At 41.7% G+C, this 13,081-nt stretch overlaps 1 protein-coding gene across 1 annotated transcript in view; it reads left to right on the top strand.

The window, feature by feature from the left end:
- CASR (calcium-sensing receptor) overlaps positions 1–13,081 on the top strand; it is an 89,560-nt gene that overhangs the window by 66,800 nt on the left and 9,679 nt on the right. Inside the window, 1 exon segment of the mRNA XM_010834252.1 lies at positions 11,746–11,976. Within this exon segment, the coding sequence (XP_010832554.1) occupies positions 11,746–11,976 (231 nt within the window).

Consider the following 13,081-nt stretch of genomic DNA (forward strand, 5'->3'; position numbering starts at 1 on the left):
TGGTAAAAAAAAAAAAAAACCCTAAAGAAAAATCCCAGGGTGGGATTGAAGGGGAAAGAGGCTTCCAGTGGGTAGTTCGACAGGTCTGCTGTTAAATGACGCTTTTCCCAGACAAGGAAGTCAAATCTGGATGTTCAAGGCTGAAACAGACATATGAGAAAAAAAAAGAATTAAGCTATAGTCAAGAGTGCGACTTTCAGTTTCATGCAGTGGAAAATTCAAACCAACTGGCTTAAACAAAAGCATAAACATTATTAATATCTCACAATACTGAAAATCTCAGAAAGACTCCAAGTAAAACTAGACTCTCTCTTCATCTCTTTGTTCCTTATCCCTTGGGGTTAGCAGTTTTCCACCTCTGCAGCAGCTTCAGGCTCATAAAATCCTTACTGCTAGGTTACCCTTACTTCCCAGGATTTCTTGGAAAAGTCCTAGAAACCACACTGGTTAGACAGCTTGAGATCACAAGTCCATCCATGAAGTTAGGAATGGAGTTCTCCCAAACTACTTAGACTGAGCATAAGAGGGGAGTTGGATCCCCAAAGGGCAATCAGAATGCTATTAGCAAAAGGAGGAGGAAAGAAAAGCTAAGTGGCAAAAATAAAGAGTAGCCACTACACAGACACCTCAGCTGACCCTAGGACAGGTAAGTATATGTCCTCCTGGTTCACATGAGGTCTGGTACAATCCAGGAGAGGAGACAGGAAAATAGGGTCAGTGCTCTGGGGAGGAGCAACATGTGGGCATTGGGCAAAGTGTCCTGTGTGCTTGCTGTAAAGTCTCCTTTAAGCCTCAGGAACCCAGTGGTTGGGTGGGCGTTCTGCAATTTAAGATCTTCGACGTGTCTCGGTCTGTCAGGAGATGGACCAACAATTATTCACTCTCATTATTAACACCTGCATGGAAGCATATCACCTGTACAATCTATACAGTCTAATCCTGGAATTCCACCCCCACCTTCTCTCAATTCTCTTCTAAGCCAATCTGCCTCATACCTCCCCACAAAGCACTTACTAGTTTTGGGCATAGTACTTGTACCTGAAGAGCTGTCAATATTTGTCTCCTCTGTTATTGTCCACCATGAACTTTTAACTTTTTTTCAAAATTCTCTTTCTTCTGGAAGTCTATTCTAGTTATACCCCTCACCACCACCACACACACACACACATTTTCTGACCATTCTTTCTTCTTCACTTTTACCATTTATATAGACCCAATTTAATCTTCTACAGCTCCTCAACTGACCAAAATAGATTCTTATCAACAAAACTTCTGGTTAAATAAGTGAAAGTAAAGTCGCTCAGTCATGTTCAACTCTTTGCGACCGTGTGAACTGTAGCCCACCAGGCTCCTCCGTTCATGGGATTCTCCAGGCAAGACTACTGGAGTGGGTTGCCATTTCTTTCTCCAGGGGATCTTCCCAACCCAGGGATTGAAACCAGGTCTCCCGCATTGCAGGCAGACGCTTTAACCTCTGAGCCACCCGGGAAGAGGAGCCCTAGTTAAATAAGGTCAATCACAATTTTCTTCTTTTGTTGATCTTTTCTCCCCATAAAATTTATCAGTCAAGTCATATGCCTTTAAAGTAACACTAACAGGTAACAGCACACAGCATACAATTCCCTCCTGACCTCCACAGACACCCCCAAGGCCTCCTCTCACAACTCCTCAGCTTTCTCTTCCCTCTGACTCCTCTGCTGTTCTCTGAGCTTCATAAAAGCAGGAACTATGTCTGTATTGTTCAGCACTGGGTCTAGAACCTCTGACACCTGAATATGTGTAGAAAAAAATGAATGAATGAATAGCAATCTAGTTGATTTGACCTGACAACACAACATAGAGAGAGTCCTTTGCAGACAATTGTTCAACCCAACAACCCAGCCTTGAATCAATGACTCTGGCCAGGATATTCTAGATGCTGATTGGATGAGCTTGGGTCACATTCCCAGGACAGTCTAAACTCTGATTGAATGAGCATATTAAATTTGATTTAATAATCAAATTTGAATGGAACATCATGTACATAAATAGGTAAGGAACCACCTGCTTCCTTCTTTCAGGATGATTGTGCACAAGGCACGCTTCCTGCTTTCTCCCACCTTATACCAGCCACTTACTAGTCAAAAATAGGCATGCATGGGAATTCCCTGGTGGTCCAGTGGTTAGGAGTGGATACTTTCGCTGTGGGGGCCCGGGTTCAATTCCTGGTTGGGGAAATAAGATCCCATAAGCCGAGTAACACAGCCCCAATAAAGGTATGCATGATGAAAGAATGGTGGTGATAACAAGAGTCAAATGGAATTCATCTTTCTAGGAATTGCTGGTACCACTGGGGTCTGGGAGGGAGGGGATGAATTGAGGTAAGGGGAAATAAGAAAACATGACTGAGGTTAGAGAAAGGAATTGTTCCTGGATTTCCTTACATTCAGCACAGGAAGTGGCCATGAAGCAATAGACTCTTCTTCTCTATGTGAGCTGTCCCTCGTTTTTGTGAACAGAGGGCTTCATGCAGTCCATCCCATTTTCCCTCTGTGCTAAGAAGTTATGTCATATGTACATGCTGGAAAGTCTAGTTTCTAGTCTTTGGCTTAATTCAATTGAACTTTAGAGTACATACCAAGAGGTGATTCCCATTTATGCTTATAATGAACAATAATTTGACTTTAAAATCCTTAAGAAGAAATACCCCAAAAGGCCACAAGATGGAAATATTACCACATACTAGATAATGCATGATAATACACACAATAGACAATACATAATAATACATAATAAGTGATGCATGGTCCTTCTTCTAGGATGCCTTTCTTGGCATTTAGTTTTCTTTTTGACTCTGTCAGTCTCTGTCTATATATTATCTTCTATGTTTAAGTCTTTCCTTCAGTTTTTTTTTTCTTTTTCTTCCAACCCAAGGATTGAACCTATATCTCCTGTGTCTCCTGCATTGCAGGCAGATTCTTTACCTGCTAAGGCATCAGGGAAGCCCTCTTTCTCATATTTCTCCCCAGATAAAATAATTTAGAAGCATATTACACAGAATTATAATCTCAAGTAAAATTTGTATTTCATTTTTTAATGGAACTATTAGTTCCTTCTTTTAAAATTCTCAAAAAAAAAAAAAGTGTGTCTGTGTGGGGATTCCCCAACAATTCCGTGGTTAGGACTCCACACTTTCACTGCTGAGGGCTAGGGTTCAATCCTTGGTCAGAGAACTAAAATCCCACAAGCTGCATGGCTTGGCCAAAAAGAAAATAAAAATTAAAAAATAAAATAAAATTCTAAAAGAAGAGTGTTTTCTCTGGGGGAAATATCTAAATTATTTTTTAACTTATGTTGCCTTTTTGTGGGTCAGTGATTATCACTTTAAAGATTCCCTATCAGGGACTTCCCTGGCGGTCCAGTGGTTGAGACTTTGCCTTCCAGGGCACAGGGTGTGAGTTCAATCCCTGGTCAGGGAACTAAGATCCCACATGCTTCTTGGCCAAAAAACCAAAACATGAAAAAAACAGAAGTCATATTGTAACAAATTCAGTTAAGACTTTAAACATGGCCCACACCAGAAGACTTAAAAAAAATAAAATAAAAAGAATTGACAGTAAAGATTCCCTATCATTGCGTTTAAGGGTGAAATGGTTTCCATCTCTCCCTCTGCTGATACAAAAGCTATTGATATGATCCAGAAAATCAGGTGCTTGAGTACCTAACTTGCAAGTCAATATACCAGAAGAAATATTAAAGATGCCTAAAGAGATGACTTGAAGACATGACTTAATAAACTGATAATTGATTATTAATGGACAAGGTGCAAGTTTTGACTACAAAAGTGCAACACTTATGTTATCTTACTTATATACCTGCTATGAGGATGAAACACTACAGTACTGTGCAAGTCAGGATATCTGAAGTGAGGAGAAAGTAAATGATATCTGAATGGACCTTTAAGGATGGATAAGATGTATGGAGGGCTTCCCTGGTGGCTCAGATGGTAAAGAATACGCCTGCAATGCAGAAGACCCTGGTTTGATCCCTGGGTTGGGAAGATCCCCTGGAGGAGGGCATGGCAACCCACTCAAGTATTCTTGCCTGGAGAATCCGCATGGACAGCGGCGGAGCCTGGCAGGCTACCATCCATAGTGTCGCAAAGAGTCAGACATGACTGAGCGACTAAGCACAGCACAGTACGATGTATGGAAAGGATCTATTCCTTGAAGGAAATGTCAAATGCAAAGGCAAATATAACAACACAGATGAATAACAAAAACATCATGAAAAAAATCCATATTGAAAAAAAGAGAGTACAAACTGTTTGTGCAATTTATATGATATTCTATCTCTAATGATAGAAAAAAAACAAATCAGCAGTGACCCAGGGCTGCAAATGGGGTGAAGGTTGACTTGAAAGGAACATCAGGAAAGCCTTCTGGGGTGACAGTAGTGGTAGTTACACAGGCATACATATTCACCAAGACTCAGAACTCTACACTTAAAATGGGTGCATTTTATCCTACGTAAACTATATGTCAATAAAGCTGATTAAATAGGGGAAACAACAGAAAGTCTCCAAGGGAGGGCAGGTCATGCACGGAGATTTGAATGCCGTTCAGTTTGGAACACTTCCAGTTACTGCCTCTTGTGTCACCACCAGCATTATACATGTCTCTACTATCCCATTTTAAAATATGTCCATCTTCTCAACCTAAATTTCACATTAGTCACACTGTTGTAGCTAGAGATAGACAACCTAATAGCTAGGCGATTTAATCTGACTCCTATACCTCTATAGGTGAGGAGGGCATGGCAGCCTACTCCAGTAATCTTGCCTGGAGAATTCCAAGGACAGAGGAGCCTGGTGAGCTACAGTCCATGGTGTCACAAAGAGTCAGACACAACTGAGCGACTTAGCACAGCACACAGCACCCTTATATAGGTAGTATATATTGTAACGTCGGAGAGTTCGGACTCTAGCACCAGACTGCTGCTGCTGCTAAGTCACTTCAGTCATGTCCGACTCTGTGTGACCCCATAGACGGCAGCCCACCAGGCTCCTCTGTCCCTGGGATTCTCCAGGTAAGAATACTGGAGTGGGTTGCCACTTCTTTCTCCAATGCAGGCATGCATGCTAAGTCACTTCAGTCGTGTCTGATTCTGTGCAAGCACCAGACTAACTGGATTTAAATCCCACTTGCTACCCAACAGCTTCATGGCCTCAAGTAGTCACTTAATGTGCCTGTGCCTCATTTTCCTCACCTGAGAAATAGAAGCCTCTATCTGAAACTTACGAGTTTGTTATGAGATGACATTAGTCAATATGCATGCAGTGCTTAAGACACTGCCTATGCATAATGAACTACTTTTTAATATATTTGGCCTTTTTATTAAAAAAGAAAGGATCATGCATTATGTAATTACTGTCAATTACTTTATTGCAGCCAAGTGAATAATTCTGGCACTCACTATATTAACAGACTTCCGTCCTGCATTTTAGGTGTTGATTGATCCCTTCATCATTCTTATATGGAACAGCTGTGGTCTGGGACTTACCCTTCTCTTCTGGCAACTCCCAGCTTTCACTCCAACATTATTACACTATGGTGATTCCAACTTTCTTTTTCCTCAAGAAAGTGGTAGGGGTTTTATAGTCAGTTTACTCCATTTTTTAACGGTTACTGAGAATTAAATTTGCCTATAACCAAGAACATAACATGCAAAATATAATATTTAACTGCAATTTTCTAAAAAGACCACAGAAGAGGAGTGTGGTAGGCTACAGTCCATGGGGTCGAAAAGAATTGGACACGACTGAGCGACTTCACTTTCACTTTCAGAAGGTTTGTTTATCTTTTTAAATCAGAAACAAGAACTTAGGTTACATTTATACCTCAAAAGGAGAAATTGTGTTGGCCCTTAATCCCACAGTATAATTTTAAATATTTTGCTTTTTAATATATAGGTTTAAGTTCCAACCGTAAAAGTCTTATTAAAAAAACCTAATTTTTATGGTCCTCCTGCCTATTTACTCTTTAATATCACATTGGCCTTATTTTTCTCATCTATCCTCAGGTCAGTGAAAACCTCATTTGGGGCACCATTTGACAAACCCAGCAGTATTGATTTAATATCTATTCTATTATGCTGGGGTCAGGAAGATTCCTTGGAGTAGGAAATGGCGACCCACTCTAGTATTCTTGCCTGGAAAATTCCATGGACAAAGGAAGCTGGCAGGCTATAGACCATGGAGTTGCAAAGAGCTGGACACAATTTAGCAACCAAACAACAACAACAACAACAAAATAAATTTCCAGCCACAAAGGTCCCAGGGTGCTTTCTTTTCTGGATAAGATGTTTGCACTAAGTCTTACCTCTGCCCATCTTTATCTCTTGTCCCGTCTGAGGCTAGAGTTACCAGCTCGCATTAGTAAACTCTCAGCACCAAGTATCCTGGAGGTCATCTTGGTATGAAGGTCTCTACCTGCTGCTGAATGTCAGCTCCACCAGCGAAGTCATATTTGTATATTTTAAATCTCTTTCCTTGCTTTCTTTTTTGAAACAGCTTTTATTGAGATATAATTCATACACCATACAATTCACCTATTAAAATGTACAAGTCAGCAGTTTTTAGTATATTCACTGAGTTGTGCAGACATAACTGCAATCAATTTTAGAACATTTCACTGTATCAAAAAGAAATCTCATTTTCCATTTCCTTTGCATAACTGAATCACTTTGCCGTACACGTTAAACTATCACAATGCTGTTAATCAACTATACTCTGATATAAAGTAAAAAGTTAAAACAAAATAAACCTCACACCTTTTGGGGAAGGCAATGGCAGCCCACTCCAGTACTCTTGCCTGGAAAATCCCATGGACAGAGAAGCCTGGTAGACTGCAGCCCATGGGGTCGCTAGGAGTCGGACACGATTGAGCGACTTCACTTTTCACTTTTCACTTTCATGCATTGGAGCAGGAAATGGCAACCCACTCCAGTGTTCTTGCCTGGAGAATCCCAGGGATGGGGGAGCCTGGTGGGCTGCCCTCTCTGGGGTCGCACAGAGTCGGACACGACTGAAGCGACTTAGCAGCAACAGCGTACCTTTTAGCTATCACTCCCTCTCACCTCATTCCCCCCGTTCTTAAATTACCACAAATTCACTTTCTGTATCTGTATATTTGGACATTTCTGGACATTCATATAAGTGAAGTCACAAAATATGTGGTCTTTTGCAACTGGCTTCTTTCACTTAGCATGTTTTTGAGATTCATCCATGTTGTAGCATCTATCAGTACTTTATTTTTATGGCTGAATAGTATCTGCTTGTATTTTATTTACCCATTCATCTAATTGATCGGCATTAGGCTGTTTCCACTTTTTAGTTATTATGAATGTTGCTGTTATGAACATTCATGTATGGTTATTGTGTGGAATTATGTTTTCATTTTTATTGGGTATATACATAAGAGTGGAATTGCTGGGTTGTATGGAAACTCTATGCTTAACTTTTTGAGAAAGTGCCAGACTATTTTCAAAAGTAGCCGCTTCGTTTTACATCCCCACCAGTAGTGTATGGAAGATTCTAATTTCTCTTCATTCATATCAACACTTGTTATTACCTGATCCTATGCCTCTTGATATGAAATCTAGTCTCTTTGCCTTGACTGCTCTTTGCCTGTCAACTTTATTTCCTCTTGTTCTCTAACACTTATACAGATTTTGAGAAGTTGGTCTCTTCACTGCCCCCATAATACTTTGTTTGCCCATGTTGTGCCCACTGTCTTTAACACCTTCCTTTCCTTTGTCCTTTACCACCCCAAATTTCTCCCATGCCTCAAGCCTGCATTAAGCCCCTTTTAATGTCCATCTCCCCTGAATTCCTCTGTGCTCAGAGTTGATTCCCATAAGTTAGGCATTAACTGTATTTTATCTTGCACTGTTGGCTCTACCATCCAATATGTCTTATATCTTATCACTCTAATCCATATGTAAACTCCTTGAGGACTTTATTACTACATCCTGTACTGCCGCTGCTGAAGCTGCTAAGTCGCTTCAGTCATGTCCAACTCTGTGCAACCCCAGAGAGGGCAGCCCACCAGGCTCCCCCATCCCTGGGATTCTCCAGGCAAGAACACTGGAGTGGGTTGCCATTTCCCTCTCCAATGCATGAGAGTGAAAAATGAAAGGGAAGTCGCTCAGTCATGTCCGACTCTTAGCGACCCCATGGACTGCAGCCCACTAGTCTCCTCCGTCCATGGGATTTTCCAGGCAAGAGTACTGGAGTAGGGTGCCATTGCCTTCTCCGACATCCTGTACTACCACAGCCCAATTCAAATCACATAGTAGATATTCTATAAATATTTGTTTGTTGATTGATTCTAACAGTATAAAAATATAACCTTGAATTTACAATGGGTTTTTAATTGACATATAACTTAGTTTTTAATATTGGGAGCACAGAGTCTTAGCCATTGGACCACCAGCGAAGCCCCTACAATGAGTTTTTTAATCAAAATTTTTTAAATGATTTTGATTGGTTCCCTTTTCTTTTAAGGTAGGATATGCTAGAAATCACTAGCCTATGCCAACAACAATACAGAATAATTATAGACAGTGATGATCTTTGAGTCACTTTTCTGTCCAGTCTGATTAACGTGGAAGATGACCATTTAATTGTGAAATGATCTTATTCCAGTTCCCCTTCCAGTTCACCCACTGTTGCCCAGAGTGTTTCTTGCAGAGAAGCTGTAGACTGAGAAAAGTAGAGGAGGAGCTAATTGTCTGGAAAATAAGAACCAAGGAATTGAAACTTGCATAGGCAAAAGAAAATGTATGCTAAATAATCTATCTTTACTGTTGCATATGCCTTTTAAAGTATTCTTTAAACAAGAATGATGTTTTTAAAAAATATATTTAATGAGGAAATATTTCTGACAAATACTTGCCATCCATGCTGTCAACAATTCACACTGGTGTCTAGAGGGTGCAGCAGAAAAGCACAAGTTTAAATCACAGCTGGAGACCTTTCTAGCTTATGACTTCAGTGAGTTTCTTGACCTCTCCATGCCTCAGTTTCCTCATCTATAAAATGAAGATATTAATAGTCCCTATCCATAGATGTGTTATGAGGGTCAGATGAGATGATGTGTGCAAAGCATTAGTACAATGCCTGGCAGAAAGGAAGTGTAAATAAGAAGTAGTCCCCTCTCTCGTCACTCTTCTTACCTTTTATGCAGATCAGGGCAAAGACAGAGTTAGCATGACATGTGGAAAGGATATGACAAGGATAAAACATTTGCACTGACAGGTAGTGGTAGATACATGGGACCAAAGTATGAAAGGCTTTGGAAGGTACCTAGAGAAGTTTGAAGCACGTTTCGTCTAAACCATGGACGATCCCCACTAGGAAGTAGGAGAGGCATGGTTATAGAATGGAGAAGGGTGGGCTGGTCATGTCAGAAAAGTTCCAGAGTAGGTGGGAAGAATGAGGTTCTGAGTGCTGCATGAGGGGTCAGTCTTATAGAGCAGAAGGAATGCATGTTCCTCGGAGAGAAGGAGATGTCTCAGGACATCTGGGTAGAAACAAAAGGATGTACCCTCACTGTGTACAAGTCATCCTGAGAGCAAGGGGGCCAAGGGAGGAGAGTTGGAGATATCTAATATAGGAAAGGAGCATGTCTGTGGCACCACCTTTCTGAGGACTACTTTAAGGGCTCAGTAAAAATGAAGGGAAAATGTAAGATTGGTGATCATTGAGGAAGGTTTGGGAGAACATCCTTAGTAGGATTCATTCTCCATCTTTTATTTATTTATTTATTTTTTGAGGATAACTCAGCGGCTCTGGTTGCAGAGCAAATGAACCAGGCAGTAAGGAGTGAGGGATCCCCATCCCCCACAAGCCTGGGACAAAAATCAGAGCAGCCAACTTCCACCAGGGCAGCAATGAGAGCACTAAAGGGGTCACCACATGGACAGCAGGTGACTGAGGCGCCCAGGTGCTGTGTCTCTATGCACATGTGGCCAGCCACATTCTCGGTCCCCACACTCACCCCAGGGCTGTTTATGAGCAAGTTCAGGTGGCTCCTTTTCTTTATTTAATTTTCCTTACAATAGATGTTGGCTTTAAAATACAGTCAAATACAGATATAAATTGTTTTTTTAAAAAAGCTGTATCATCTCTAGAGTGGAGTAGAAGATGAAAGCTGCCCTTCCTTCGTCACACACGTGGATAATAGGGCCCAGATTTTCTTGGTGTCAGATTGGATGCTGGTTTTTCAGGTACCTTAAAAGTTATGCTAAATGGGAGAGGTACTTCTAAATGCATTCCTAGGGCCACCACAGCATAGAACAGAGAGAAGTTCAAACTAGAACTTGGAGATTCCTGCAGTCTCTAGGGCCCAGCCCTCTCATCCTGCTGGTGAGGAAACGCACTCAGAACCAGAGAGTGAGAAAGCCCTGTAGTCACGAGGCACAGTGTAAGTGAGCACCCCTACTCTCCCGTCTGGACTGTGTGTATGTATCACTCTCTCTCGGTGCCTCAGTGACCTCCTGGCCCTGGGCAGTTCCCACATGAAAGATAAGCTGCTGAGTGCCCACTGCTTCCTCTTGACCCAAGTCAGGGGTGCACAAGAAGCAGAGGCAGGAGCCTAACGATGCAGTGGAGCAGAGCCAATACAAGTGCAGGCTTGGCAGCACTTCTTAGCTGTGTACTCGGGCCTAGCTACTTCCTGTTTCCTCGGTTTCTCCATCAGTAAAATGGGAGTGTATGCATGCTCAGTCGTGTCTGACTCATTGCAACCCTATGGACTGTAGCCCTCCCCGCCACCCCCCAGGCTCCTCTGTCCCTGGGATTTCCCAGGCAAGAATACTGGCATGGGTTGCCATTTCCTCCTCCAGGGGATATTCCCCACCCAGGGATTGAACCAGTGTCTCCTGCTTTGCAGGCAGATTCTTTACCACTGAGCCACTGGGGAAGTCCCAAAATGAGGGTTAATAGTACTATTTGTTGTGAAGATTGGATAACAAATATAAAGCATTCAGCATTGTGCCTCAAAGGTAATAAAATGACTAGTAAGGTTTGGTGATTATTATCATTAATTTTTTGTACAAGGGCTTTGTGACTCATAACACCCCATAACTGGCCATGATTATAGCAGTGATGGCCAAAGCTCCACTCATAGCCTTCTTTCCTTCTTCCTTCCACCCTTCTCTCTGTGAACTTTGGCAGCAGGACACTTCCACAGAAGCAGTAGCTTAGAGAAAGATGGTGCAGAGTGTAAGAGTACTTACTCTTTCCAAAGCCCATCTCAGAAGACACCAGGGATGGCTCTGGCTTACAACCCTTTCCCTCCTGGGCACCAACAGATGATGCTGCACCTGTAAAAGCCTTGATTTGGCCAGTTCCATGGCAAGATGTATTCCTTTTCCTTTTCTGACTTCAAGAAAATGTTTCCTACCCCAGTTGTTGGGTTGACCAAAAAATTCATTGGGGTTTTTCCGTCACATCTTATGAAAAACCCAAACAACTTTTTGGACCATCTGACACAATTCGCATACCAAATAAAGCTCATGGCTTACCAAGGCTGCCACTAACACATCTAAGTACCTTAGTATAAATTACAAAAAGGTGCCTCTTCCTCAAGTCATGTCCCTTGCACTTTGTAAACAAGATAGCTTACTGTCCTTGTGCAACCTACATAACCGTATGTGGCAGCCCTGTGGCTTGTGTTAAGAGTATTCATCTCTATTCTTTAGGTCCTGAAACACCTTCGGCACCTAAATTTTACCAGCAATATGGGGGAGCAAGTAACTTTCGATGAATGTGGAGACCTGGCAGGGAACTATTCCATCATCAACTGGCACCTCTCCCCAGAGGACGGCTCCATAGTGTTTAAGGAAGTTGGATATTACAATGTCTATGCCAAGAAAGGAGAGAGACTCTTCATCAATGATGAAAAAATTCTGTGGAGTGGATTCTCAAGGGAGGTATGTGCTGTCCATCAGGATGCTAGATGCCTCCACCACGGGAAGAAACTGTGCTGGGCTTTGGGAGGGCCTTGGGTTTTGCCACTGGAGTTGCAGAATCACGAGTCCACTTCCATCAATTCACTAACTGCGTTGTCAGGATTCCCTGTGAAATCCATGAGTGTTTAGAGTCTAAAGAGAATTTTCAGAACCAGAGCCCCATGCTTATTGTATTGAAACAATTTTATTCTTTACAAATCTGACTCCATGGCTAATAATAGTTTCTTTGGCTAAAACTTTCCCCAACCAGAGCAAAATATTTAAGCAAACACATGCATCACTCAAGACAGGGCATGGACAATTCATACAGAGGTAGCTCCCTGTTACCCAAAATAGCTTAGGACTGGCCTATAAATCAAAAGGACAATTTATTCTCCTTCTATGGGAAACCTGTAGCAAATAGGAGGATGCTTGTGACTGTGATCACGGCCTCCTTCCATGAGGTATCACTTCATCTAGAAGCCTGATTAATAACCAGAGGCACATTACTCCCAGTGAATATGCACTTAAGGAAAAGATACGTGATAGGCTGAAATAATAACCATTCTACAATAATTGTGTCCTAGAATACAGTATATTCTAAGGACCCAGATCCTCTGTAGGAACAAACCCTGGACTGGGCATCCTCTCTAACTCTTCCAAAAAGCCTGGATGAGAACTGCTACATTTCTCTTTGCATTTGCCTTTCTATTATTGGAGTAGGAAATGGCAGCCTACTCCAGTATTCTTGCCTGGAAAATCCCATGGACAGAGGAGGCTGGTGAGCTACAGTCTATGGGGTCACAAAGATTCAGACACAACTGAGGGACTAACACTTTCTATTATCACTTTTGGGTATCTTGGACCACTTTTTATGACATGACCAAAAATTCAACTTCATCTTTTTACCAAATGCTTCATAGGTTGATGGGTTTCTGATGAGATACTACAATTTCACTGTTTCGCAATTTAAAGGATAAGTTACCTATAAGAAGTTCTCCTATAGATAGCAAATCTCATCCACAGTATGCAAGTCTTTATAGTTTCTATCTCAGAGAATGAATTCTCAATTATAAACATGTCACGA

This window comes from Bison bison, unplaced genomic scaffold (assembly GCF_000754665.1).
Source record: "Bison bison bison isolate TAMUID 2011002044 unplaced genomic scaffold, Bison_UMD1.0 scf7180017864032, whole genome shotgun sequence".
NCBI classification, from domain to species: Eukaryota; Metazoa; Chordata; class Mammalia; order Artiodactyla; family Bovidae; genus Bison; species Bison bison.